General features: G+C 44.6%; 1 protein-coding gene across 2 annotated transcripts in view; it reads right to left on the reverse strand.

The window, feature by feature from the left end:
• Window positions 1-290: 290 nt before the first annotated feature.
• Window positions 291-25,408, reverse strand: part of LOC148135753 (putative G protein-coupled receptor 139) — a 257,085-nt gene continuing 231,967 nt past the window's right edge. The window contains exons 1-2 of one of the 2 annotated variants that reach the window (XM_087984386.1): window positions 1,719-1,856; window positions 291-1,466 (exon numbers count right to left, since the gene is read on the reverse strand). In XM_087984386.1, the coding sequence (XP_087840512.1) occupies window positions 586-1,389 (804 nt within the window). In that variant the 5' untranslated portion in view covers window positions 1,390-1,466; window positions 1,719-1,856 and the 3' untranslated portion in view covers window positions 291-585. Of the gene's footprint in view, window positions 1,467-1,718; window positions 1,857-25,408 lie in introns of those variants that run through there. The other variant, XM_087984385.1, reaches the window with a different exon arrangement.

Here is a 25,408-nt window from a genome sequence, read left to right on the forward strand (position 1 = left end):
CCGGGGTTGGGGGGTGTCTGAGAGGGGACCAGAGAGAGTGAAAGGGAGAGGAGGTGTGAGAGACACAGTGTGCAGAAAGAGAGAGAGGGGGAGAGAATTGAGGAGGAAGAGTGGGGGAGAGGAAATGGTGAGGCCAGGTTGGAGTGGGGGGGTGTCAGAGGGAGTTAAACCCAGCTCCTGAGCTCAGGGCGCGGTGCCCTCCCCTTCCATGAGGACCAGGACTTGGGGCTGAGTCTGTCTCTCTCCAGCTCAGCTTCTCCAACACAAAGACACACAACAACATCGGTCACTCTGCTGCTTGGCACGCTTTAATCAACATTTCTATTGGTTACAAATGGAAGTGATGGATACAGTCAGTGGGATGGTGCCTTTTCTCACCGGCCCCTGAGTTGTGAGAAACATCGAAATGTGTCCCTGTAACCCCCCTGTAGGATAAGGATGGACAACCCAGCGCTACCCTCAGTCTGTTACCATAGCGACAGTCTGTTACCATAGCGACAGGCTGCTCCATCGCTGAAACACTGAACTGAAATGAGAAAATCCCGGATGGATTGATTAACGAGGGAATTTGATTGATGGATGGATCTAGGTGAAGGGATATTTCAGCACATTCTTCAGCTGCTGCCTGAACTTAGTCTGGGTCACGGCATAAATCGCGGTGTTTGTGCAGCAACTGAGGAGCTGCAGCATGAAGCCCAATTCCTGCACAAAGGGGTGGAGATACACAGGGGTATCCACAATCCACGACATCCGGTACCATATAGAATACAGCATGAACGTTGACCATAACAGGATGAAATTGGCCGAGATCACAAACAGTAAAATGATGGATTTTTTTCGGTTTCTCATCTCAGTGTCAGACTGAGCGTCCCCATTGGTGTGAGCGCGGAGTCTCCTGCGGGCTCTGCTGGTCACTACAATGTGTCTGACGGTGAGAACATTGAGCAGCAGAACCAGGAGAAATGGGACACCTGGGGTTAGAATGTGGTGGAGGAACTCGATTGTGAGCCAGTCACTGGAGGATCGAACAGCGCCTGTTACATCACAAAACCAGGGCTCGTTCTCCAGCCCATACCAAGCCGTGAGCATAAAATACCAGGAAATGTCCTTTAAACAGCTCAGCACAGTCACTGCTCCCAGAACCACAGCCGCCGTTTTCTCACTGCAATATTTACTTTTCAGCTTCTGGCAACAAATGGCCACAAACCGATCAAAGGTGAAAGTGACGGTGAACCAGACAGAGCAGTCAGTGGCTGCATAAAGCAGGACGGCGTGAATATTACACACGTGGACGGAGTCCATCAGGAAATAAAACTGTTCCCGATAAACAATGGGAATGTGTCTCAGGATCAGGTCGAGGATAATGACCAGGAGATCCGCCGCTGCCATGGCCCCCAGGTAACGTCTGACACATGGAGACAATCCACAATCTTTATAAAGCAGGACGTAGATGGTCACTACGTTAACTGTGAGGAAGGAAAACAAACCCATTATCCATCAGCCTGGAGGCAAAGGGACCCGTTTGATGGGGGACCCAGTGAGATTTTCAAATGTGTCCCTGTATTCAGGGATTTATTAAAGTAATTGGAGCTGGAATAACAAATGGGAAGGTCGGAATTACTGACAAAATATGACATCAACCACAAGAAACCCTCCCTCCCCAAACACACAGAGACACATCCATAACGACAGATGGTTTCTAGAACATTCCCACACACTCGATCACTCGAGAGCAGACACAGGTCACTCCTTCCCAGTTCCTAATACGGAGGGTGGAAACGTTGCTGCCCTGAAGGATTCTCTCCCAGTTTCCTGAAGACAAACGGAGTCTGGTTATTCCTGTATTTTGGTCTAAATTGTGGTCGATCCTGTGTCGTGAAGAAATGTAAACGCAGGGAAAACGTGTTCACCCCTTTAACTGCCTGAGGGGCTTCGGAACAGTGTCTCCTTCTCCCTGGAACGGGATCTCTTCCCTCGGGATCTTATCGTTTGTTCAATTCACTGACGTCCGGCCGTTCACAAACAATGTCAGGGACAGAACGTCCCGGGGAATGTCAGTTATAGAATGTCCGGGACAGAACGTTCCGGGGAATGGCAGTTATAGAATGTCGGGGCAGAACGTTCCGGGGAATGTCAGTTATGGAATGTCAGGGACAGAACGTTCCGGGGAATGTCAGTTATGGAATGTCCGGGACAGAACGTTCCGGGGAATGTCAGTTATAGAATGTCATGGACAGAACGTTCCGGGGAATGTCAGTAATGGAATGTCAGGGACAGAACGTTCCAGGGAATGTCAGTTATAGAATGTCGGGGACAGAACGTTCCGGGGAACCCCTTGACCTGTCCATGACCTTTCCCCTACCCACCCCACCAACATGATGTACTGTGCCTGGACACACTGTAACATTAATGTGGTGAGAGACGGAGGGTCCAGTCACAGGAATGGGAACTAAAGGCATTACCAGATCAGCTGAAATGGTTAGATTTACCACATTCTCAATCAGCTCAGACACCATAAACCCAGAGGAGATATCTGTTCATCTTGGAACACTCTGCAGATCAGGCCAGTGTACTGCTCAGTGCAAGCCAGCAATCTGTCCAGAGTGGAACACTGCACAGATCAGATCAGAGCATTGATTTGTAAACCCAGACAATATATCTGTCCAGCACGGGAGCTGTGCAGACCACATCAGTGCATTAGTATATAAACCTGGACTAGATATCTATCCAGCACCGGGAGCTGTGCAGACCAAAGCAGTGCATTGACCGATAAACCCAGACTAGATATCTGTACAGCACCGGGAGCTGTGCAGACCAAAGCAGGGCATGAATGTGTGAACCTGAAACAAATATCCATCCAGCAGAACGAGCTACACAAACCATATCATTGCATTATCTATAAACCTCAACCAGATATCCTGATCAGCAGAGCGACCCGTGCAGTGATCACCCGTGAATTAATCTGTAAACCAGGAGCAGTTACCCTCCCAGCATGTAGGACTGTGTACCCCACCCCAGTGCATTGATCTGTAACCCAGGAGCAGTTACCCTCACAGCATGTAGGGCTGTGTACTCCACCCCAGTGCATTGATCTGTAAACCAGGAGCGGTTACCCTCCCAGCATGTAGGGCTGTGTACTCCACCCCAGTGCATTGAACTGTAAACCAGGAGCAGTTACACTCCCAGCATGTAGGGCTGTGTACCCCACCCCAGTGCATTGATCTGTAACCCAGGAGCAGTTACACTCCCAGCATGTCGGGCTGTGTACACCAAACCAGGGCATTGATCTGTAACCCAGGAGCAGTTACCCTCCCAGCATGTAGGATTGTGTACACCAACCCAGTGCATTGACCTCTAAACCAGGAGCAGTTACCCTCCCAGCATGTAGGATTGTGTACACCAACCCAGTGCATTGACCTCTAAACCAGGAGCAGTTACCCTCCCAGCATGTAGGGCTGTGTACTCCACCCCAGGTCATTGCTCAGTAACACTGTTAGATCACTGCCCAGCGTGGGGAACATAGCAGCCCATGCTGGAAGTGATTGGATGTGCAGCTCACACCCATTTACAGCTCCATACCTCCATTGTGCCATGACAAGGGGGTGCTGTGGGTGTGAAACTCACTGCCAGAGAGACCAGGCGTGGGAATCAGTTTAAATATCATCACATGGGAGGGGTTTGGCGTATAGACAGAGAGGGGGAGACTGAGAGACAGTGTCATGGAAGGATGTGTTCCCAGGTTTCAGAATGCTGAAATGTAGACACTTCGAATACATCCTGTAACAATAGCCTGTCTTCCCAGGAAAGATGGGAAAAATGGACATTGGTGTGAAGTCAGATGATCATTTGATCTGCATCATTGTAACTGGAATTAGTTTCAACAGAATCTACGTCTCATTGGGCAGATTCTAACAAAAATGTACCTTTATTTGATTTTCCTTGAGTGTGACAGAGGGATTGTCCTCACGAGGCTGAGCTAGTTTCCTGGTGCTGTCGAACTCACCTCATTAACTATCCAGTCCACCCATGGTATCCCCCTCATTCAATACCAGCCTAATTCTCCCACCCATCATGGCTGGAGTAACTCACCATCGCCGGGTGCCCCTGGATATTCCCTGATCCCTGGCACTGGTGCAATCGTTAAAAGGCCAATGGGCACATGTTTGAGCTTTCTCCGTTAGGAGCTGCCCTGCACAGTTTACCCGAGCATGGCAGATAAGGGGCAATTACACCACAGTTTGTCGACAGGGGCACAGAGGTCCTGGTGGATGGGCTAGAAGAGAGGGGGATCATTCTCTTCCCAGAGGGGGCGACACCACCAGACCCCCCGAGCTTGGTCTGAGCTCACAAGCCAGATCAGTGCAGTATCTGTGGTCTGAAGAAATGTCCAATACAGGACAAGCATCAATAACCTTCCCCACTCTGTCAGGATAAGGGTCACCGTATTCTCTCTGCTCCCTCACACTCATTGTATATCTGTTATAGCACCGACCCCCGAACAAGGCTCATGGTCCACTACTCTCACTGCCGCATGCTGCAACTTCACTCTCTGTCTCTGTCTGTCTGTCTCTCTCTCTCTCCCCCTCTCTCTCCCCACCTCCCTCTACTTCACCCCCACACTAATAACACTGCATGGATACAACACTGTAGACCGACTGCCCCCGGACCCCTCACAATGACCCCGTCTCCAACAACCCTAACACTAACAGCAGGACCACCCACTCCCACCCTCCCTCCCTATCTCTCCTTCTCCCATTCCAGGGGAAACAGCCAGGAATAGGACAGAAAGGGCCAAGCTAGGTGGTGGAGTGCCCGATATCCTTTCAATCCCCCCCCCCCCACCCCCCGCCATGTGGGGAGAACCCTGGTACGAGCCGGAGAGGACCGGGACGCCTCGTGTGGAGATTCTGAAACATCCACGTTCCACCGACCGAGTAAGGACCAATGTTCAGTGAAGGACAATTCTCACTTTAAACCCACTGGCAGCTTCGTTTCTCCCTGCACAAGGTAGAAGCCCTGGCCCTGATGCCATCTCCCTTTTGTGTCGAGCTGGTACAAATGGAATCCCCCCGGTCTCGGTGGGCAGGAGGGTGGGCTCACAACGCATCGTCACCCCCACCTCCCAGGAAGGGAGCACCGAGACTCCCTCCTTCACCTCCCCCTGTAAACAGCTCAGATACTGAAACTAATCTGTGATCGTTACTGCTCTCCCCACTTGTTCTGATATCTTCAACAATCTGTGCTGCATACACCCAGAGCCCTCTGCTCCTGCAGCCCCTTTATAATGGCACAGCCTGTTTTAAACTGTCTTTCATTGTCGTTCCTACCAATGTGTATCACCTCACACTGCTCTGCATAGATCCCCATCTGCCATCAAGCTGAACACTATACCTATGTGTGATTGTACTGTTAAGAGTTCAACACTGTCCTCCATAAACTTCAGAGTTCTTCCAGGTTCGGTGCCAACTACAAACATCGATATTGTTATATGAAACAACTGAAATCCTGCCACACTCACGAGTGTGAGCAAGTGAAATACTGATATATTCCCACGGATGGAATCCAATAATGACGTGCTGTCAATGGAGCAACAAAAATCCTGACACATACGAGACAGAGCAAATGAAATATTGACAAACCACAGAGCAAGGGAAATCTGGATAGGTTCCACTTATTTATATTCATCAGGGTATAATGTGATGAAGTTAAAAGTGTGTACTGTACCTTTAAGAGAGGATGAATGCTGTTCTGAACTGAGAGCTTACACACACCTATGGTATGAGGGGATGGCAGACCCAGACACAGTATATTGCTATCGAGCTGGTGTGGGGTAATAAACAGTTAAGAGAAAGAGGGTGCCAGAGTTGTGAATAGTTAATGTAAAATGTTCACTTTCAGAGTGAAAAAATAAATTGATGTTTTTACTTAAACAGTGGAATTTGGTAGATCTGTCCCTCATATTTTAACTGTTTACGAGTCGAATTGAGCATTTCTTTATGTTTGGTTTAAGTTACCTGATGAGCTTCACGCAGTGCCCTAACCATCCCCGTGTGTGTGTATCTGTGTGTCTCTGTGTGGGGCAGGTCTGGCAGTCTCTGTGGTGCTTAAAGTGATGCAATGTCACCCTCTGCTGGCCTCCCCACGCCACTGCACAGGCACTGGCAGAGGGTGAAAACCAACAGGGATTCATTCAGAGAGGGGGAGGGAGAGGGCAGCTGCTCACAGCACCATCCTAACTGATGTCTTATCCATGTACTGATCTAAATGTCCTTTAAACGTTGTAACTGTCCCTGCTTTCACCACTTCCTCTGGAAGTTCGTTCCACACACAAGCCAGATTAAAATATTTACCTCTCATGACTTTTTGTAAATCTTTTTCCTCACAGTTAAAATATCCCTCAGTTTTGAATCCGCAATTCTAGGGAAAAGACATCAGCCCTTCAGCTTATCTGTACCCCTCATTATTTTATAAACCTCTGTAAAGTTACCCCTTAATCTCATACTCTCCAGTGAAAAAAGTCCCAGCCTCTCCTTATAGACCAATCCCTCCTTTCCCAGCAACGTCCCGGTTAATCTCTTCTGAACCCTTTCCAGCTTAATAGTATCAAGGTCAGTACTATCTGGGTGAATAGTCAAGGTATTTTCTAAGGGTACGGGGAGTCCAAAATGAAAGGACATAGGCTAAAGGTGAGAGGGGAAACATTTAAAAGTGACCTAAGGGGCAGCCGTTTTATCGAGAGGGTGGTGTGCCTGAGGAATAAGCGGACAGGTTGACCAGACTGGACACAGCATTCCAGAAGAGGTCCCACTAATATCCTGTACAACCACAACATGTCGTCCCAATTCCGATTCTCAAAGATCTGACCATTGCAGACACAGTCAGTGGGGAGGAGAGGCTGGACAGTAATCAGCGGCTTGGTATCATTTCATGGTTTTAGGAAAAGGGCAGTCGCACGTTAGAGGTGGGTAGTAGTGATCGGTGATTTGGTGTTCAGTAATACATATCCATTTGAGTCCCTTCATTGTGCAGAGTGCGTCGGCACGATTTCTTTCCCAAATATTGCAGACTATAGATAATAGCGATTAAAGACGTTCATAGTTAATTTCGATAGCACAGCACGTACACTCAACATCCTACAGTTGAGAAAATTATCTTGCATTTTTTTAACAATACAAAGAGTTTTTTTTTGTAATTCAGTAATGGTAACCTGATTATAATAAATCCACACCGAGCTGAAAGCGGGCATTAAAATATGACCAAAATCTGGATATGGTTGTGCAGTGGGTAGTGTCCCTGTCTCTGAGCCAGAGCTCAGGATTTGATTCCAATTCCTGAACTTGTGTGGTAGTGTTCCTTGCTCTGGACTAGAAGGCCTGGATTCAAGTCCTACCTGTTGCAGAGGTATGTCTTAGCATGTCAGAACGGGCTGATGAACAAACACACAGGAGAATACTGTTACAGCTTTGTGCGTATTGCCGAGTGTTGCTAGTGTCCCTACCTCCAGGCACAAAAGTCGAGGTGCAAAGCCCACCGAAGTGTCTCATGATACATCTGAACAAACTGATTAAAATGGATTTAGAATTGTGGCTTGATGGAGAAGGAAGAGGTGTCACTATTGCATTTCAGAATTTAGGTCCGGGATGACTGAAAGTACAGCCATTCGTGTTGATTGGGGTCACATTTCGCAGCAGTAAAAGTGTATAAAATCAGAAGGGTTATGGATCGGGTGAGTGGTCAGGGTTTTTCCTCAGGTTAGGGGCTTCCTAAACCCCTAACTCGAGGGCATTGTTTGAAAGTGAGAGGGGAAAGGTTTTGATGAGGCCTAAAGGGCACCTTTCATACAGAGGGTGGTGTGTGTATGGAATGAGCTGCCAGAGATAATAGTGGAGGCTGGTACAAATATAGCATGTAAAAGGCATCTGGATGCTGACAGACCTGCCGAGCCTTTTCAGCAATATCTGTATTTCTTTAAAAAATGCATTCATTTTAACACAGGTATTCTGATTAAATTAAACATTTTATTTTTTAATGACGCAGGGCCATGTAAACATATTTCAAATCGACCGAACCATTTTCTGCTAAGGGTATGGCTCTGTGCATGACAATAGCAATGGTGCACCTACATGGAGCAGGGAATGTGATGGAGACATAGTTTGGACAATGTACATGGAGACCTCACATGATCCAGTTTGGGAGAGGATGACATTACTGTGTGATTCAGCTCAGAGAGGTAGAAAATGTAGTCTTTCCGTGAAGGAATGGCCCATTGCACTCTCACTCCTTCATTGTTCCTCATCACAGCAATGTGTGCGAGCTAAAAAGATTCTCTACAGTCATCGTTACCATTCTTATAGAATCCCTACAGTGTTGAAACAGGCCTTCGGCCCAACAAGTCCATACCAACCTTCCCAAACCATTCACCTATATGTACACCTGACTAATGCATCTCTAACCTAGAAATCCCTGAACACAACAGACAATTTAGTATGACCAATCCACCGAACCTCTACAGTTTGAGCTGTGGTAGGAAACTGGATTACACATTAGAAGCTCACACAGGAACGTGGAGAATGTACCAACTCCCCACAGACAGTCTCCCAAGTCTGGAATCGAACGCAAGTCCCTGGTGCTCTGAGACAGCAGTGCTAACCACCGTGCTACCCTTTGGGTGATCCCTGACCAGAATTCATTGGAATCTGCTCACTGCCTAAAGCAAAGGGAATTCAGCCAAATCCAACTCTCCCAGGATGGAATCCCATTCCTAGCAGCTGTGTGAGTACAATATCTTCAGAAGCAGAATAACGTTTTGGACAATCACTCAATTTTTCCTTTTGTCATGAGTTCCAATAATATCTGGACAAAATTCTTTCAAGTTAAAATTGCAGGGATTTCGTTTATCAGTGTGTGTGTGTGTGCGTGTGTGTATGTGTGTCAGCGTTTTTAGAAACCGAAATATTGATTATATATTTGCAATACCCAAACAGTTTGCCATTCAACTTTCCATCATAGTTTGAGTAACATTGCTCTGGATCATAAATGTGCTATTTGAGCAGATTAAAGAAACTAGCCTGACATGTTCCGAAAACTGACCCTGACCCAGTCGGAGACCGATATCATCTGCCATATCACCAACCTGGTTACATTTAACATTTGTTGTGAGCAGTGGAAGAGTGGGGCTAGAAAAGGAAACAGTGACCCAAAAAGCCGGGGAACTATAGACTAGTGAGCCTGATGTCAGAGGTGGGTGAGTTTTTGGAGGGAATTCTGAGGGATAGCATTTACATACATTTGGGAAGGCAAGCGCTGATCGGGGTAGACAACGTGGCTTTCTGCATGGGAAATCATGTCTCATTAATTTGGTTGAGTTTTTTTGAAGAGGTGACAAAGAAGATTGATGAAGGCAGTTTAGTAGACATTGTCTATATGGACTTCAGCAAGATGTTCATTTAAAGAACAAAGAACAAAGAAAATTTATAGCCCAGCACCAGGCCATTTGCCCTCCAAGCCTGAGCCGATCCAAATGTTCTGCCTAAATCTGTCGCCCAATTGCTAAGCATCTGTCTCCCTCTGCTCCCCAATTACTCCTGCATCTGTCCAGACGCATCTTAAATGAGTCTGCCATGCCAGCCTCTACCACCTCTGCTGGCAACGCGTTCCAAACGCCCACCACCCTCTGTGTGAAATACTTGCCACGTGTATCCCCCTCAAACATTCCACCTCTCACTTTGAAAGCATGACCTCTCGGTATTGAATCCTTCACCCTAGGAAAAAGCTTGTTTCTGTCCATCCTGTCTATACCCTTCACGATTTTGCAAAACTCAACCAGGTCCCCCTCAATCTCCTTTTTTCTAGTGAAAATAAACCTAACCTACTCAGCCTCTCTTCATAGCTAGTATTTCATTCCGATTGGGAGACAGATTAGTAAGTTTCGGTCACATGGGATACAGAGGAAGCTAGTCACAATTGGCTTGAAGGAAGAGGGATATTTTTCAGACTGGAAGCTTGTGAGCAACAGTGTGCTGTAAGAATCAGTCCTGAGTTCACTGCATTTCATCATTTATGTAAAGGAATTAGATGTGAAAATTGGGCCATAGTTAGTAGGTTTGCAGATTATATCAGAAAGGTGGTGTAGTTGATTATCTCAGAGTACAACGAGACCACAAATAGATGGGACAAAGGGGCAAGGAGAGACAGATGAATTTTAATTTAGATAAATACTTGGTTTTGCAGTTTGGGAACGCAAACCAGGGCAGAAATTATACACTTAATGGTCAGGTCCTGGGGCGTGTTGTGGAACAAAGGGACCTCGGCCTGCAGTACATTGTTCCTTGGAAGTGGAGTTGCAGGTAGACAGTGTGGTGCAGAACACATTTGGCACATTTGCCTTAATAAGTCAGAGCATTGAGTATAGGGGTTGTAGTGGTATGTTGCATCTGTACAGGATGTTGGTGAGGACACTTTAAGAATACTGCGTACAACTCGGTTTTCTGCAGAAATGACTTACACGGATGTTCCAGGACTGGAGGGTTTGAGCTTTAGGGAGAGGCTGATTACGTTGAGGTGCTTTCTCCTGGAGTGTCAGGGGGTGAGGGGTGACATTATGGAGGCTTATAAAACCATCAGTGGCAGGGATATCCTGAACAGCCATGCTCTGCTCCCCAGGATAGAGGAGTCCAGAACAAGAGGGCATAGGATGAAGGGGAGAGGGCGATTAATTTAGAAAGGACCTGATGACAAATGTTTCACACAGAGAGTGGTGTGTGTACAGAAAGTGCTGTCAGAGGAAGTGGTGAAGGCGGTTACAATTGTACATTTAAAAAATATCTGAAAGAGGAGGGATATTGGCCAAATACTGGCAAATGCGACTGGATCAGATTTGATATCTGATCGGAGTGAACAGATTGGACGAACGGGTCTGCTTCCATTCTGTATGACTCTCTAATTCTATAAGAGGGATGACAAAAAATTCTGAAAGGACCTTTCAAGTCAGAATTCTCTTCGCTGGAAGTTTATCGTGCCTCTATGTTCACATTGATTGAAAACTGCGTTAGCTAAATATTTGACAGAGAAGTGAGTCATGCATAATGGGATGGAGACAGGAAAGTGGAGCTGAGTCCACAACCTGATCAGCCACAATCTTAGTGTCTAGTGGAGAAGGCTCAAAGTGTCTAATGACTCACTCTTGCTCCTCAGTCCCATGTTCCTGTGTTCCATTCAGTCCCTCATACCTGCTAGACAGGAACAGTTGGAGGCTACTTACTCCTATAACCTGGTGCACAGAAATAGAGGAGACTATTCTGTCCACTAGACTGTCCCACACGTTTTGAGGTGATTTGGGAAATGTAATTGGAAAACCCAGGCTGGGAATGAAAGAGGCCCCTCATCTCTCTTTACAGAGCTTCCTGTCTCTACAACTTGTGTTTCATTTGTTAGTCATGTTGTAGACCCAAATTCACTGAGAATACAGCCCTTATACCTCACCCAGAGATGGCTCACTAAATCGTCTGGTCTTCCTGACTGCAAAATTCAAGAACAAACATTCATGAAAATAACACCCACCAACTTTCCAATAACAGAATGGGAGAACATCAGGAACAGGGGCAAGTCGTTTACTCCCCAAGCCTGCCTTGCCCTTCACTAAGATCGTGGCTGATCTGCTTTCGGTCTGAAGCACTCTTTAATGCCCAATTCCTCATAGCCCTCACCTCTCTAACAGGTCAATATCCATCTACCTCCTCTTCAAATACTTTCAGTCCTCTTGCTCCCCGAACACTCTTGAGAACAGAAATCCTGACATTCAATTCCACCCTGTTGGAAGAAAACACTTGCTGCTCCTATACCATGGCCTATTGATATGAACAAAAGAGGTTGAGACAAGGGGTTCAGGTACAAATGACTGGCCCTGATATCAAGGCAGTGGTTGACTTTTGTTGACATCAAGGAGCTTCACAAAACTGGACTTAATGGGAATCAGAGTAAACTCTCCAGTGTTTGGGGTCAAACATGGCACAAAGGAAGATGTTCATCATCTCAGTCCTGGGTAAGCTCTGTGGGCGATCCTCGGGGTAGGTTCCTCTTTACGAACAGCTTCAGCTGCTTCATCAATGTCTCCCTGCCCCCGCCCCCACCCTCCCCACCATAAGATCAGAATGTGTGGATGGTCACTGAAGATTCCACAATGTTCAGAACATTTTATCCCCGTCAGCTCCTGAACTGGTCTGTGTCCATGTGCAGCAAGACCCAGACTCCATTGAGACTTGTGCTGTTAAAGGGTCCATAACATTCATGTAACAGCACTGCCTGACACTGACATTGCCACAATAAAACAAGAGTTCATTCAGCACCTCACGCTGGTTTCACAGGAATATGAGGAAGTCATTCAGCCCATTGACAGTATTGGAGAAGAACAGGAACAGCCCATTCAGTGCCTCTAGCCTATTACTTAGGAACAGAAGGAGTCTAGTGGGATGGACCACACCAGAGCCCCTCGAAAATATTTGAACTCAGTAGCCTAGACTCTAATGCTTTCTTATTTTAAAGGAAATATAAAGTGTCTGTTCCAGATGCAATGTGACTGGTCAAACTACTCGGTGTGAAGCAAAACACCATCTGCTTAAACACGAAAGATGAAATAAAACCAAAGAAAGAGGAATTTAGAATAACATAATTCTATTGGACAACTTAGCCGAATAATAGATCTAGGAGCTATTACTAATGAACTGTTCCAACATAGGAAACTCCCATAAACACAGCCCTTGGCAAAAAGGAAAATTCAGGAATTGAAAACAGCATCAAGAGCAAATTCAGAGAGAGTAGCAGCCAGGAGGTATTCCCTGAAGCTTCCAACTCTGTGTAGACCTCTATAGTTTTTGATGTTACTGAGAAACCAAAACCCAACGATCATAATCTGTGAGAGCTGGCCACACCCATCCAGGCTGCATTAAAATGAACCCAAGGCCTCCCTCGCTGTTTACTCAAGTGATCTTAACTAGCCAGCTTGGTAACAATCGTTCAAACTCTCTCTTAAAAGAAACCAGGACAAAAAAAAACTTCTTAAAGCTCCAGCATCATCACACTTGTCAGCACATCAAACAGTCAAACAGGAACCAGGGGTAACCCAGCCAGGCCCATGGGCTTGTCCAATCGGACGAGGAAGAAGCCAATCAGTCCCTTGAGTCACTTGCACAGGAACAGTAGGAGGCCATTCCCACCTCAATGCATTTACACAGGGCAGAATGAGGTAATTGATGCCGAATCCTGATTAACGGCTTATGCCCGAAACGTCAATTCTCCTGCTTCTCTGATGCTGCCTGACCTGCTGTGCTTTTCCAGCAATCGACTCTCTACTCTGACCTCCAGCATCGTCAGTCCTCACTGTCTCCTAATAGATGCTGTAACATGATGAACAAGTGGAGCAGAGGCTGCACAGACAGACTGCTCCACGTTATTCCTCCTGGCTCCGTTGCTTGTGATACACACGTGGGACTTTAACGTGGTTTTCTAGCGGTGAGGAGCGAAGCCATCTGTCTTGTGTGAACTCTCAAGAAGGCATCTTTCATCTCCGAGAAGACAGCCTGGTGTCCTCTATGTAGGGCGGAAGCTGGTGGGGATGGCTACCTGTTTCAGATGGAAGTTATTGTGGCTGCTGTTGGGGACTGTGAGCAACCTGACGTTCAGTACAGAGTTCACTCGCCGACTGCACAATAACATGGGGATAGTTAATTTAGGCATATAACCTATTAGGAAAGTCACGTTAGACTGATGAATGGACTCTCTAAGTTCAAATAATGCTCATCTTATTCATGTTGATCTTGTCTTGTGCACGTCCTGTTCAGTGTAACCTGTCTGCCTTACTCTGTCCAAGTCTATTTCTATCCAATAATCTTTCTGGCCATGCTTACTATGATCTGCCTCCACTGCTCATAAATAAAGTGTTTCCCTGTACTGAGGTACACGTGGCAATAAATCAAACCAATCAATCCTGGGTAAAGTATGGACTTTCTCTCCCTGTCAATGTCTCTTTTGGAAATAAGTGATCGCTGCCACTCCTCGTGTTTCAGCATCACCATTCCTTCGTCTCTCACAGCTCTACAGATTAAACACTCATCTTATTCCCTCCACCCTCATGTTACCATCACCCGTGTCTGTGGTAAGGAGATAAATACTTATAAAGGAGATCAAATTTGTACAGAGTGCCCCAAATACTCTCAGCAAGGCTCTACAACAGCAGGAAGATGCCTTTACTTATGTACTCGAATCATCTTACAATGAAGGACTGCATGCCATTGAGTGCACACGGTTTGATTCGGAGCAGTCAGCATAGACTTGTGAGTGGGAGACCATGCTTCCTAAATTTGTTAGCGCTCTTTGATGAAATGACCAGGAAATTTGATGAGGGCAGAGCGGTAGACGTAGTCTCTATGGATTTCAGTAAGGTCTTTGATAAGGTTCCACATGGCAGGCTGCTCTGGAAAGTTATATCACGTGGAATGCTGGGGGAACTGGCCAATTGGATACACAGTTGGCTTGATGATAGAAAGCAGAGGGTTTAGTGGAAGGATGCTTGTCAGACTGGAGGCTGGGTCCATAGCTGTTTGTTATCTTTGATTTGGTTGATAATGTACAAGGCTTGATTGGTAAGTTTACAGATGACACTAAAATAAGTGGTATCGTGATCAGTGAGGAAGTTTATCAGAAATTGCAGGAGGACCTTAATCAGGTGGGGAAGTGTGCCGAGAAATGGCAAATGGAATGTAGTGTAGATGTGTGAGGTCTTGCGTTTTGGAAGGTCAAATCAAGGTAGGAGTTTCATGTTGAATGGGCGGGCCTTAAGGGGTGTCGTGGTCAGAAAGACCTTTGTGTTCAGGTGCACGGTTCCCTGAGACTGGAGTCACAGGTAGACAGGGCAGTGCAAAAGGCATTTGGCACACTGGCCTTCATCAGGCAGGACATTGAGTATAGAAGTTGGGATTTTTTGTTGCAGTTACACAGGACTTTGGTAAGGCTGCACTTGGGGTATTGTGTTCAGTTTTGTCACCTTTGTTATAGGGAGGATGTTATTAAATTAGAAAGAGTGCAGAAGAACTTTACAAGGACGTTGCCAGGACTCAATGGTCTGAGATATAGGGAGAGGTTGGACAAGCTAGGACCTTTTCCTTACAGTGTAGGAAGCTGAGGGGGGACCTTATAGAACTGTATAAGATCATGAGGGGTGTGGATAGGGTGAATGCTCTCAGTCTTTTTCCACGGTTTAAAGAATCGAGGGCTAGAGGGGACCAGTTTAAGGTTAGAGGGGAAGGAATAAAAGGGAACCTGAGGGGACACTTCTTTACACAGAGGGTTGGTACCTGGATGAGCTGCCAGCAGATGTGGTTAAAGGGGTTACATTAACAACATTTCAAAAGCATTTGGATAAGTATGTGGACAGGAAAGGACTGGAAGGATATGGGCCAACAGCAGGGAAATGGGGTTAGCATGGATGGACATTTACAAGGTGGACTCGAACCCCTCTGTTAATCAAAACCAAACACCCAGAAAAGCTCGCCTCACCTCGCAATCTGTTAAAATATGAGTGACACAGATCTTCCATTATTAAGAAAAATTAACAAGAATATTTCTTAATTTTAATAGTGAACACTAAACAACAACTCTTCCCAAATACTAGCCCCTCTTTTGTTAACTGCTTACTATCTGACTCCAACTCTATAAAATTATGCTATTCCAACAACCCACATATTAAACATTACTATCTCAAGACCACACAGTCTCTATCTTCCCCGCTGTGTTCACTCTTCCAGCTGCTGATGTCCTTGGGTCATTTTTTTTTACTGCAAGTAGGTTTGACATGAACATGTATCTTTAATAGAGAGTGTTTGAGATGACCAGTTAGCACTTCTGCTCTACAGCAGTTACTCTGCTGTTGGATGGCAGTGGCTCTCCCTGTAGTGTTCAAAATCCTGTGTTTATATACTTGCCATGTTACAATACACCTCATACTTTCCAGTTGTCCAAACAATAATATCGATTTCCTTTTACTTCTGCTATGCTAAGCGTTATTTAAACTCTTTGGTTGTATTTGAATTGTTGTCAAAACAGCAACCAAAACTCAGGTATCCATTTCCCAGTTAATGGTGACATTTGGAATAGTCTGACCTTTAGCTGGCATCTGTGGCTGTACTTTCTATTCAGCAAAACCCGTTCTGTCTTAAAATGACCAGACATGCTTTCGGCTTCATAACACCTTCCTTCTTCAGAAATAAAATGCACAATCAGAATGAAAAGATGGCTTCATTTCTTTTCCTTTAATTCTTAATCCTATTTTTATGAAATACAAAAGTATTAATCTCAATTATACCATTCATGTTAATTCTGCACACATATATAACACTGGAATAAGGCAAATTTTATCTACACATTTTCCTTTAAATCCGTGATAACACATCTGCTATCACATTTATACGACCTACAGAATGTACATGTTGTAAGTTTACAGTCTGCAACATAAGACCCCAATGAAATAGTCTCATATTCTGGTCTTAAAATATTCCCAAAAGTGCGAGAGATTTGTCGTTGTCCACAACCAACTCCGACAATTTGTTTGTCATATAAACATTAAAATATTGTCAGGCCAGTACGAAACTTAAACTTGTATGAAACCCATTCTTCCTTGTTCAATAATGGAGATGTTGCATTTTTTTCTGGTGGATATTGAGTTTTTTCAACAAGTTGCTAATTGGCCATTCAATTCCATCATCATCTTTCTGTATCAATACATTTCAGCCCCCTATATCCATCGCATCAAACACAATTATCAAAGGGTTTCAAAATATTTGGTGCTGTTAAAACTGGTGTGGTGATTAATCTTGCTTTAAAATTCTCAATGCCTCCTTACATTGTGCTGCCTACCACAATTCTGTGTTCTCGCTAGTAAATCATTCAGGGGTGCCAATATGCTGCTGAAGTTTGAAGCAAATGTCCGATAGAGTCCACAGTTCCAAAAACCGAACCACCTCTTTCTTCGAGGATGGTTGTGGAAATTCCTTGTATTCCATGGGGTCAACCTCCCATGTCCAATGTAATGTCCCAAGAACGTCAGCTCTCCCTTCGTGAATTCTGTTTTCTTTAAATTTATTACCAAATTTGCTTCTTGTAATCGTTCAACATGCTCTGCCAACTGTAACATCTGAGCTTTCAATCACTTGCTAAAGATGACTACATCATACAGATCAACTGCACAATTTGTTCATCTGGCCACAGCTCTGTTCCTGAGTCTTAAATGTGGCTGGAGCATTATTGATTCATATGAAATACTCTAACTTTTTTTTTATCATATCCGGTATCTTTATCAGATAGATTAACTGACTCAACATTTTTTTTAATTTGAAAGGGGACACTAAACCTGGCTTTGAAGAGATTTCCTACCACTAGTGGCAATGCTAATACATCATTCCCACGGGAAATCGTCAAGGTTTCAGAGGTTTTATCAGCCACCTGCATCACTCTATACTCTGCCCTCTTCAGGTGCTGTTTAGCTAACTCACCTACTCCATCTAATTTCTCCCTCACCTCAAATATATAATCCAAGTATGAGATCTTCGACATCGGTCCTGTCAGTTTATATTTAATTAATTTCAAAGGATCTCTCCCTTCATGTACGAATGTTAAGTCAAAGGAAGGGAAGTGAGTAGATTTATTTGGGGCATCTCCAATGGCAAACAATATAATGAGACGCCTTTATTCCAATCATTCCGGTAATTCTGACAGTACGCCGTTAATATTTCCTTCAGCATCTCATGCCAACTTTCCAAGACTCCCTGGGATTCGGTATGGGATGCACTTGATTTAAACTGCTGTATGCCGAAGCTATCCATCACGTCTTAAACAGCTGAGCGGTAAAATGAGATTCTTGGTCTGACTGAACCACACTGCGTAGCCCACAGCGAGTAAAGACAGCTACCAACTCCGCTTCCTCCCTTTTTGCCTTAACAACCCATAATATAATTATCCCTGGAAATCGGGTAGACACATCCATTATGATCAGCAGATATTGGTTTCCACTTCTATTTTAGAAAGGGGAGCTACACAATTAATCATAACACACGTGAAAGTTTCTTCGAATACACGAATTGACAACAAAGCTGCTGGTTTTAATACTGCCTGCAACTTACCAACCATTTGGCATGGATGTCCTTGTCCATTCTAGCCACAAGAAATGCTTTAGCCTGAGTCTTGCGTGCATCAACTCCTTTGGCTTTTTCTTTCGGTTTTCCTTCCTGTTGTAACTTATGACAGTGGGATCTTGTTACTAAATAGTCTGGAAAAATCTCTGGGTATTTTTCTTTTAATTCCCCAGTTCCCTGGTCTTACTTTGGCTTCTCCACCACAAGGAGTGCCTCTCCCACCTTGGATCCTGCTAAATCATTCCCAAGAACAAACTGTATTCCTGGAACTGACAATCTGTCACTCAATCTCACTGTTGCTTCCCCAACCTTGATTTGTAATTCCAACCTAATGTTACATAAGGGAATGTTTAGTTTCTATCCCCATTTCACAAATTATCACGCTGTTGAGTAACATGTCAGAAAGAATGAAAATACTTCTTCTCTTACTATTAGAGGCCAAGGGACAGTGAGGACTGGAGATGCTGGAGATCAGTGTTGAAAAGTGTGGGTTTGGAAAAGCACAGCAGGCCGGCAGCATCCGAGGGGCAGGAGAGTTGACGTTTTAGGCATAAGTCCTTCATCAGGAAAATGAGAGGTAAAGGAGGGGAAAGGGGCTGAGAATTAAATAGGAGGGTGGGGGTGGAGCTGGGTGGAAGGTAGCCTGGAAGGCGAAGGTTGATGCAGGTGGGGTCTGATGGTGATAGGTTGAAGAGGAGGGTGAAGTACTGGAACCCTCAAACTATACAGCATCAACGTTGACTTCACCAATTTCCAAATCGCCCCTCCCCAACCTCATCCCAGTATGCAACCGTTTAACTTAGCACTGTCCTCTTGAACTGTTCTAACTGTCCATCTTCCTTCCCACTTATCCACTCCACCTTCCCCTCCGACATATCACTATCACTCCCACATAAATTTTCGTATCGCTCTCCCGGTGACCCTCTCGCCTGCTTTGGCTGTGCACTCTCCTGCAGCTCCTTGGCTCTACTTGGGGTCTCCTTTTCCAGGTTCACAAATGCCACTGGCTTAAACTCTTTTACCACATCTTTTCCCAAAGTGACTTCCTTCCACCTCCAGCACAGTGTGTCCCAGCTTACTGCAGTGAAACCACCTTTTCCCAGTGCCCTTCTAAAACCCCCAGCCCAGTGTGCCCCAGCTTACTGCAGTGAAAACGGCTGTTCCCATAGCCCTTCTTAAACCATCGGCACTGTAATTTTTATGTGTTCCACTACGTTATAGTGTGAACAGCTGAGGCCTTTCACTTCCTTTCAAACCCTTTGGGCTTTTTATTCACCAGTGGTAAACTATTGCCAGTGTACTTTTCTCTATGTTTTGTAGTGTAGGATCTCCCCTTCTCCCAATTTCTATCCCTCACAGGATGAAAATCCTCCCAGAAACTAAATTTCATCTCATGCACCAATGCATATTTACCTGCAATTTCTGCCGCAATTCTAACTCCTTGAACTTCCTGTTCATTCACATGAATTCTTACCATCTCTGGAAGTGACTCTTTAAACACGTCCAGCAGCATAATCTCCGTTCGGGCCTCACAGGTCTTGTCCATTTTTAAGACTTGCACCCATTTATCAAAAAGACTGTGGTTAATTCTTCCAAACTCAATATATGTCTGACCTGGTTCTGTCTCTATATTTCTGAACTGCTGTCTATATTCTTCTAGTACCAATTCATAAACACTCAAAATAGCCTGTCAGACATCTGCATAATCTCTTGCTACCTCATGTGACAGCACTGCACATACCTCTCAAATTGTGCCAACAATCTTAGTCTGAACTAGCACTATCCACAAGTTCACTGGACACGCCATCTGCCGTGCCAATTTTGCAAATGAAATAAAAAAAAGATTTGGCATTTTTCTCACAGAAATATGGCAATGTATTAACATAGTTGTATACATCCCTACGTTCTCTCTTCATCTTCATTCTGCTAATTTAACTTTCTTATCTAATTCCAAACTTCTGAATTTCAAATTCTCCCTCTCTTCCTTTTCCTCTCTTTCTCTTTCTCTATCTTCTCTCTCTCTTTCTGTCTCTCCCTTTATTTTCTAACTCCAGTTGCTACACTTGCAATTTAAGTTTTTTCTAACTCGACCGCAGTTGCCTGCTTCTCTGATACACCAAAGTGCTTGACCAACTCCATTATTATTACAGCTTTCCTTTTGTCCCTGGTGAAACCCAATCCTAATCTACATGTTAATTCTAAAATTATGCCCTTCCTTTGTCTTTCTACACTTTTTTGGCAATTTTAGGAATCATCTTCAAACCTCAGAACCTCTTTAGTAATGTGAAAAGCCATTTCTTTTAATTTAACCAACCACAAGGAAACAAAATTAAATGAACTTTGTCACCTGTTTAACTTGAGGATCTAGGTCACTAACTGCCAAGTGATGGAATCTTCTGGGACCTTTAGTACCCCAAATCTGTTCAAATCCCATACGATAAGCCCTCAAACCGTTATGATGTCGATGTCAAACTCCTCTGTTAATTAAAACCACACACCCAGAAAAGCTCACCTCTCCTCGTACTCTGTTAAAACATGAGTGACAGAGAAGTCCCAAATTCGACAGTTAAGAGAAAAATAACCATTTATAAGTATGCAAGTTCGCTCGCTGAGCTTGAAGGTTTGTTTTCAGACGTTTCGTCACCATGACTAGGTAACATCATCAGTGAGAGTCTCTGGTGACGCACTGGTGGTATGTCCTGTCTTTCTATTTATAGGCCTTGGTTTCTTAAGGTGTGTGATGTCATTTCCGGTTTTTTTTTTCCAAAGGGAAGGTAGATAGGATCTAAACTGATGTGTTTATTGATGGACTTCTGGTTAGAATATCATGCCTCTAAGAACTTGTGCGTGGCTTTGTCCAAGGAAGTGTGTATTGTCACAGTCAACGTGTTGTCCTCCTTTGTTTGCATAGAACATAGAACATAGAAGAATACAGTGCAGTACAGGCTCTTCGGCCCTCGATGTTGCGCCGATCCAAGCCCACCTAACCTACACTAGCCCATTATCCTCCATATGCCTATCCAATGCCCGCTTAAATGCCCATAATGAGGGAGAGTCCACCACTGCTACTGGCAGGGCATTCCATGAACTCACGACTCGCTGAGTAAAGAACCTACCCCTAACATCTGTCCTATAACTACACGCCCCCCCCCCCCACCCCACTTAATTTAAAGCTATGCCCCCTTGTAATAGCTGACTTCATACGTGGAAAAAGATTCTCACTGTCGACCCTATCTAAACCCCTAATCATCTTGTACACCTCTATCAAGTCACCCCTAAACCTTCTTTTCTCCAATGAAAACAACCCTAAGTGCCTCAGCCTTTCCTCATACGATCTTCATGTATGGAAACTACTGATAGTGTGCCATGTCTTTTGGTGGCCAGTTGGTGTTCATGTCTCCTGGTAGCATGACAGCAGGAGAGTTTGAAATGGAGGAAAAATGTTTTTATATACGCTGTTTAATCAGTGTGTGTTCAGATAAGTAAGATTGTCCATATGTGTACAACACATTCTGAATGAACAATGGAGACAGTTAACGGAAAATGGTGCACATGATATATAACATTTATAAAGCATTAAAACATTATTTGATCCTCATCTGAAGTGGTACCTTCCCTTTCTTTCAACCCTCCCCTTTTCTGGGATTCCCAACTCTAATCTCTCATTCTTATTGGTATGTGTGTTATAAATGTTTGCCTCTCGTGTCCCCAACTTGTTTCAGTTAATCACCTTTCTACCAGCAATTAAATATATTGGCCTGCTGGGTTATTTCCAAAGCTAGTGTCTGGCATATTATTTGAGAGAAACGTTATGGCATCAGACCCAACATTTGAACATATTGCTCTGTTGTACGTGCACTGTACAATGGACTACAGCACACAGGAATTGCCAAAACATTGAGTGAAGTACATCTACTTCTTTCGATAATCTAGTTTTCTCATTTTCCACATCTCCATATCTATATCCTCTCTCTCGTTCTCCCTTTGTATCTAGTTAAGACATCTACCAATTATTATTCATGTCCCATCTCTCAAAACTCCTTCTTTCAGTTTAGAAGTAATGCTGTCTTCAAGATGTAATGTGGTTATAATTAAGCAATGTAACTACAAAGACATGCGGGCATAGCTGGCCAGAGTTAATTGGAAGGGGAGCTAAGCAGGAAAGACCATGAAGCAGCAATGGGAGGAATTTCTGGAGATAATTCGGAAGATAATACATGAAATGCAACCCCAAGAAGATGAAACATACACATGGGAAGACAAGGCAACCATGAGTGATAAGGCATCAAACCAAAATAGAAAACATACAATGTGGTGAAGATGATTGGGAATCCAGAGAATTCATTGGCTCTGAAACTACATAAGGCTGACATCACTGACACTACAGAGCTCTTAGTCATGGTCAGGGAGAAAAACAGAGGAAATACATTCACTTTAAACACAGAAGACAGCATTTCTCAAGGAAAAAGATTCAGGTGAATTAAACATCTGAATTTAAGATCAGTTAAATGCTTTTGCGGAATGGGTCAGATTAGAAGCAAGACCCGGGGAGAGAGACCCTCAGCAGAATGAGAGTTTGAAAATGGAAGTATTGCCACATCAGAAACCAGGTTAGGTCATTGAGTGCAGGGCTGATGGGTGAATGGGTCTCAGTGAGAATTGGGGAACAGACAGCAGAATTGCATTGCAGATATTGCAGCTCGAAACTGCGTATTCATGTAGTGCTGTAGACCATAGCATCAGGAGAAGCAGACCTGCATTCAACCACAACCTGTAATATTTGCCAGGATAACACCTCAGTCTGCCATTACCATCAACACCATCTATGGCTCAGTGACAAGTGTGGGTGAACATGTCAGAGTCAGAATCACATGAACTTTAACCTGATGCTAACTCATTAAAGCTACCGTACTTGACCAACAGATCTGATCGAAGCTCTGCAGTCCTGCCACATTCAGTCATAAATGGTGATGGACGATTAAACAAATGACTGGAGGCGAGGGCTCCATAAACATCCCCATCCTAAATAATGGAACAGACCTGCACATCAGTGTAAAAGAGAAGGATGTTTTATCTGCACCATCCTCTGCCAGAAGTGTTGAGTCGATGATATACCTCACTTTCCTCATGGTGTCCACAGAATCAGAGATGCCAGTCTTCACCTAATTTGATTTGCTGCACGTGACATGAAGAAACAGCTGAACACAATAGATACGACAAAGCAATGAGTCCTGACCCCATTCCTGAAATAGGTCTGAAGACTTGTGCTACACAACAAGCAGTGTCCCTGGGGAAGCTTTTTCATTCCAGCTCCAACCCTGACAGCTCCCTGGCAATGTGGAAAATTACTCAGCTATGGTCTGTCCGCTAAAACGGGAATAATACAATCTGACCAATTACCACCTCCTCTGTCCCATCATGACAGTCAAATTGGTGGGAGTTATTTTTGACAGAGTCGTTAAGCAGCACAGAACTAACCTGCTTAGTATGGTTTTTGACAGGTCCCCATGTGGAGATGGTGCTGTTGTGGAAATATCATTGGATTACTAATCTAGACCAGGCTAATGCTCTGGCAGCAAGTGGAAGTTAAAGACAATTAATAAAATATCGAGATCTAATATCTGGGGTCAGTAACAGTGACCTTGTAGCCAATATCGATTGTAAACAGAATTTCCTTCTCCAATATACTTTTAGGAAGTGAATCTCCTGTGATTTCCTGGGTGTGTCTAAAACTGACTCCAAAGACCCTGACATGTGATAACCATTTCAATGGTCTCTGAAACGGCCAAGCAAAGCACTCATTTGTATCAAACTACTCCGAGGTCTGAAAGGATGAAACCGGACAGAACACCCAGCTTCAGCATCAGTGTCGGAAAAGGGAATGGGAACACAGTCCTGTCCACTCTGCAGAAACCTCCTTCCTAACATCTGAGAGCTTGTGACAACATTTACCGAGCTTTCCCACAGACTGCACAGAAACAGCGAGAAAGGAATAGGTCATACAGCCTCCCCCATTCTAGTGCATGGAAAAAATCTCTGCAATGCACTTACCCCACACAATATACATATCCGTTAATGTGAGTAACCTTGGGGAGCTATAAAATAGGGGATGCAGTCGTACGTTTGGTCCATCGGGTTTGCTACCCAATTCAATGTAATGATGGTTGGCCCTTCATTTCCACACCGTACTCCTGCTCTCCCATCATCCCTTTACTGTCTTCTAAATCCTTATTTATAATCAGTATCTTGGTTTCCAGGTGCGAGCGAATTTCCCAGGTTCCCCAGTCAGTGAGTGCAGCCTGTTATTCTCATTTCAATGCAGAGTGACCTGCCTGTACCTAATACTGTGGCCCCTTTGTTTTAGAAGTCCCAGCCAGGGGAATTATCATCCCTGCTTCCAATCTGTCTCACCCTGTCAGAGTTTTGTATATTTCACTGAGATCTCCACTCATTTTCCTAAACCCCATGGAATACTGGCCCAGTCTCCAAAACTCTGCTCCCACAATAAGCCTGTCATCCCGGAGATCAGTCTGGTCATCCTTCACTGCTCTCCCTCAATGTCAGGTTTTTCCTTTATTAGGTAAGGACACCAAACCTGCACACAATACTGCACAATGCTCCAGATGTGATCTCCCCAAGGGCCTGCACACCTGCAGTAAGACACCCTTTCTACTGGACTCACATCCCTCTGAAATGAAGGTCAGGAGACCGTTTATCTTCCTCACTGCTTTCTGTTTCTGCAATATCACTTTCAGTGACTTGTGCACAAGATGGAGATCCTTTTCAGTGTTACAGCTCCCCACTTGGTGGGTTTGTGTACACGGGGCAGCGTGCCAACGCCATGCCGAGTATTGACTTCTGGTTACAGAACTCACTGCGCTGCAGGAAGCTCAGAGGTTCATGCAGAAGGAAACAACAAAAAGGAGCATATGTCCCTTTGTAAATGAACATGTTTCAACCAATCCCTTTCAAATGGTAGGCTGCCAATTTATCGTTTCCACCAAAGAGCACACCGTCACCTCTATCCACATTGTTCTCCATCTGTCACGTATTTACCCATTCACTCCACTTGTCTTAGTCTTCTCGGTGCTTTTTTTACATCCTCCTCACCCACTCACAATCCCACATCCGTTAGTGCTGTCAGCAGGCTGGGATATATTGTATCTGATTCCAGCAACCAAATGTTTAAAGGGCATTTTGGACACCTGGGTACCAAGCACTGATCCCTG

Source organism: Chiloscyllium plagiosum, unplaced genomic scaffold (genome assembly GCF_037043375.1).
Source record: "Chiloscyllium plagiosum isolate Xiang-an unplaced genomic scaffold, Cpla_swu_hap1 HiC_scaffold_48, whole genome shotgun sequence".
NCBI lineage: Eukaryota > Metazoa > Chordata > Chondrichthyes > Orectolobiformes > Hemiscylliidae > Chiloscyllium > Chiloscyllium plagiosum.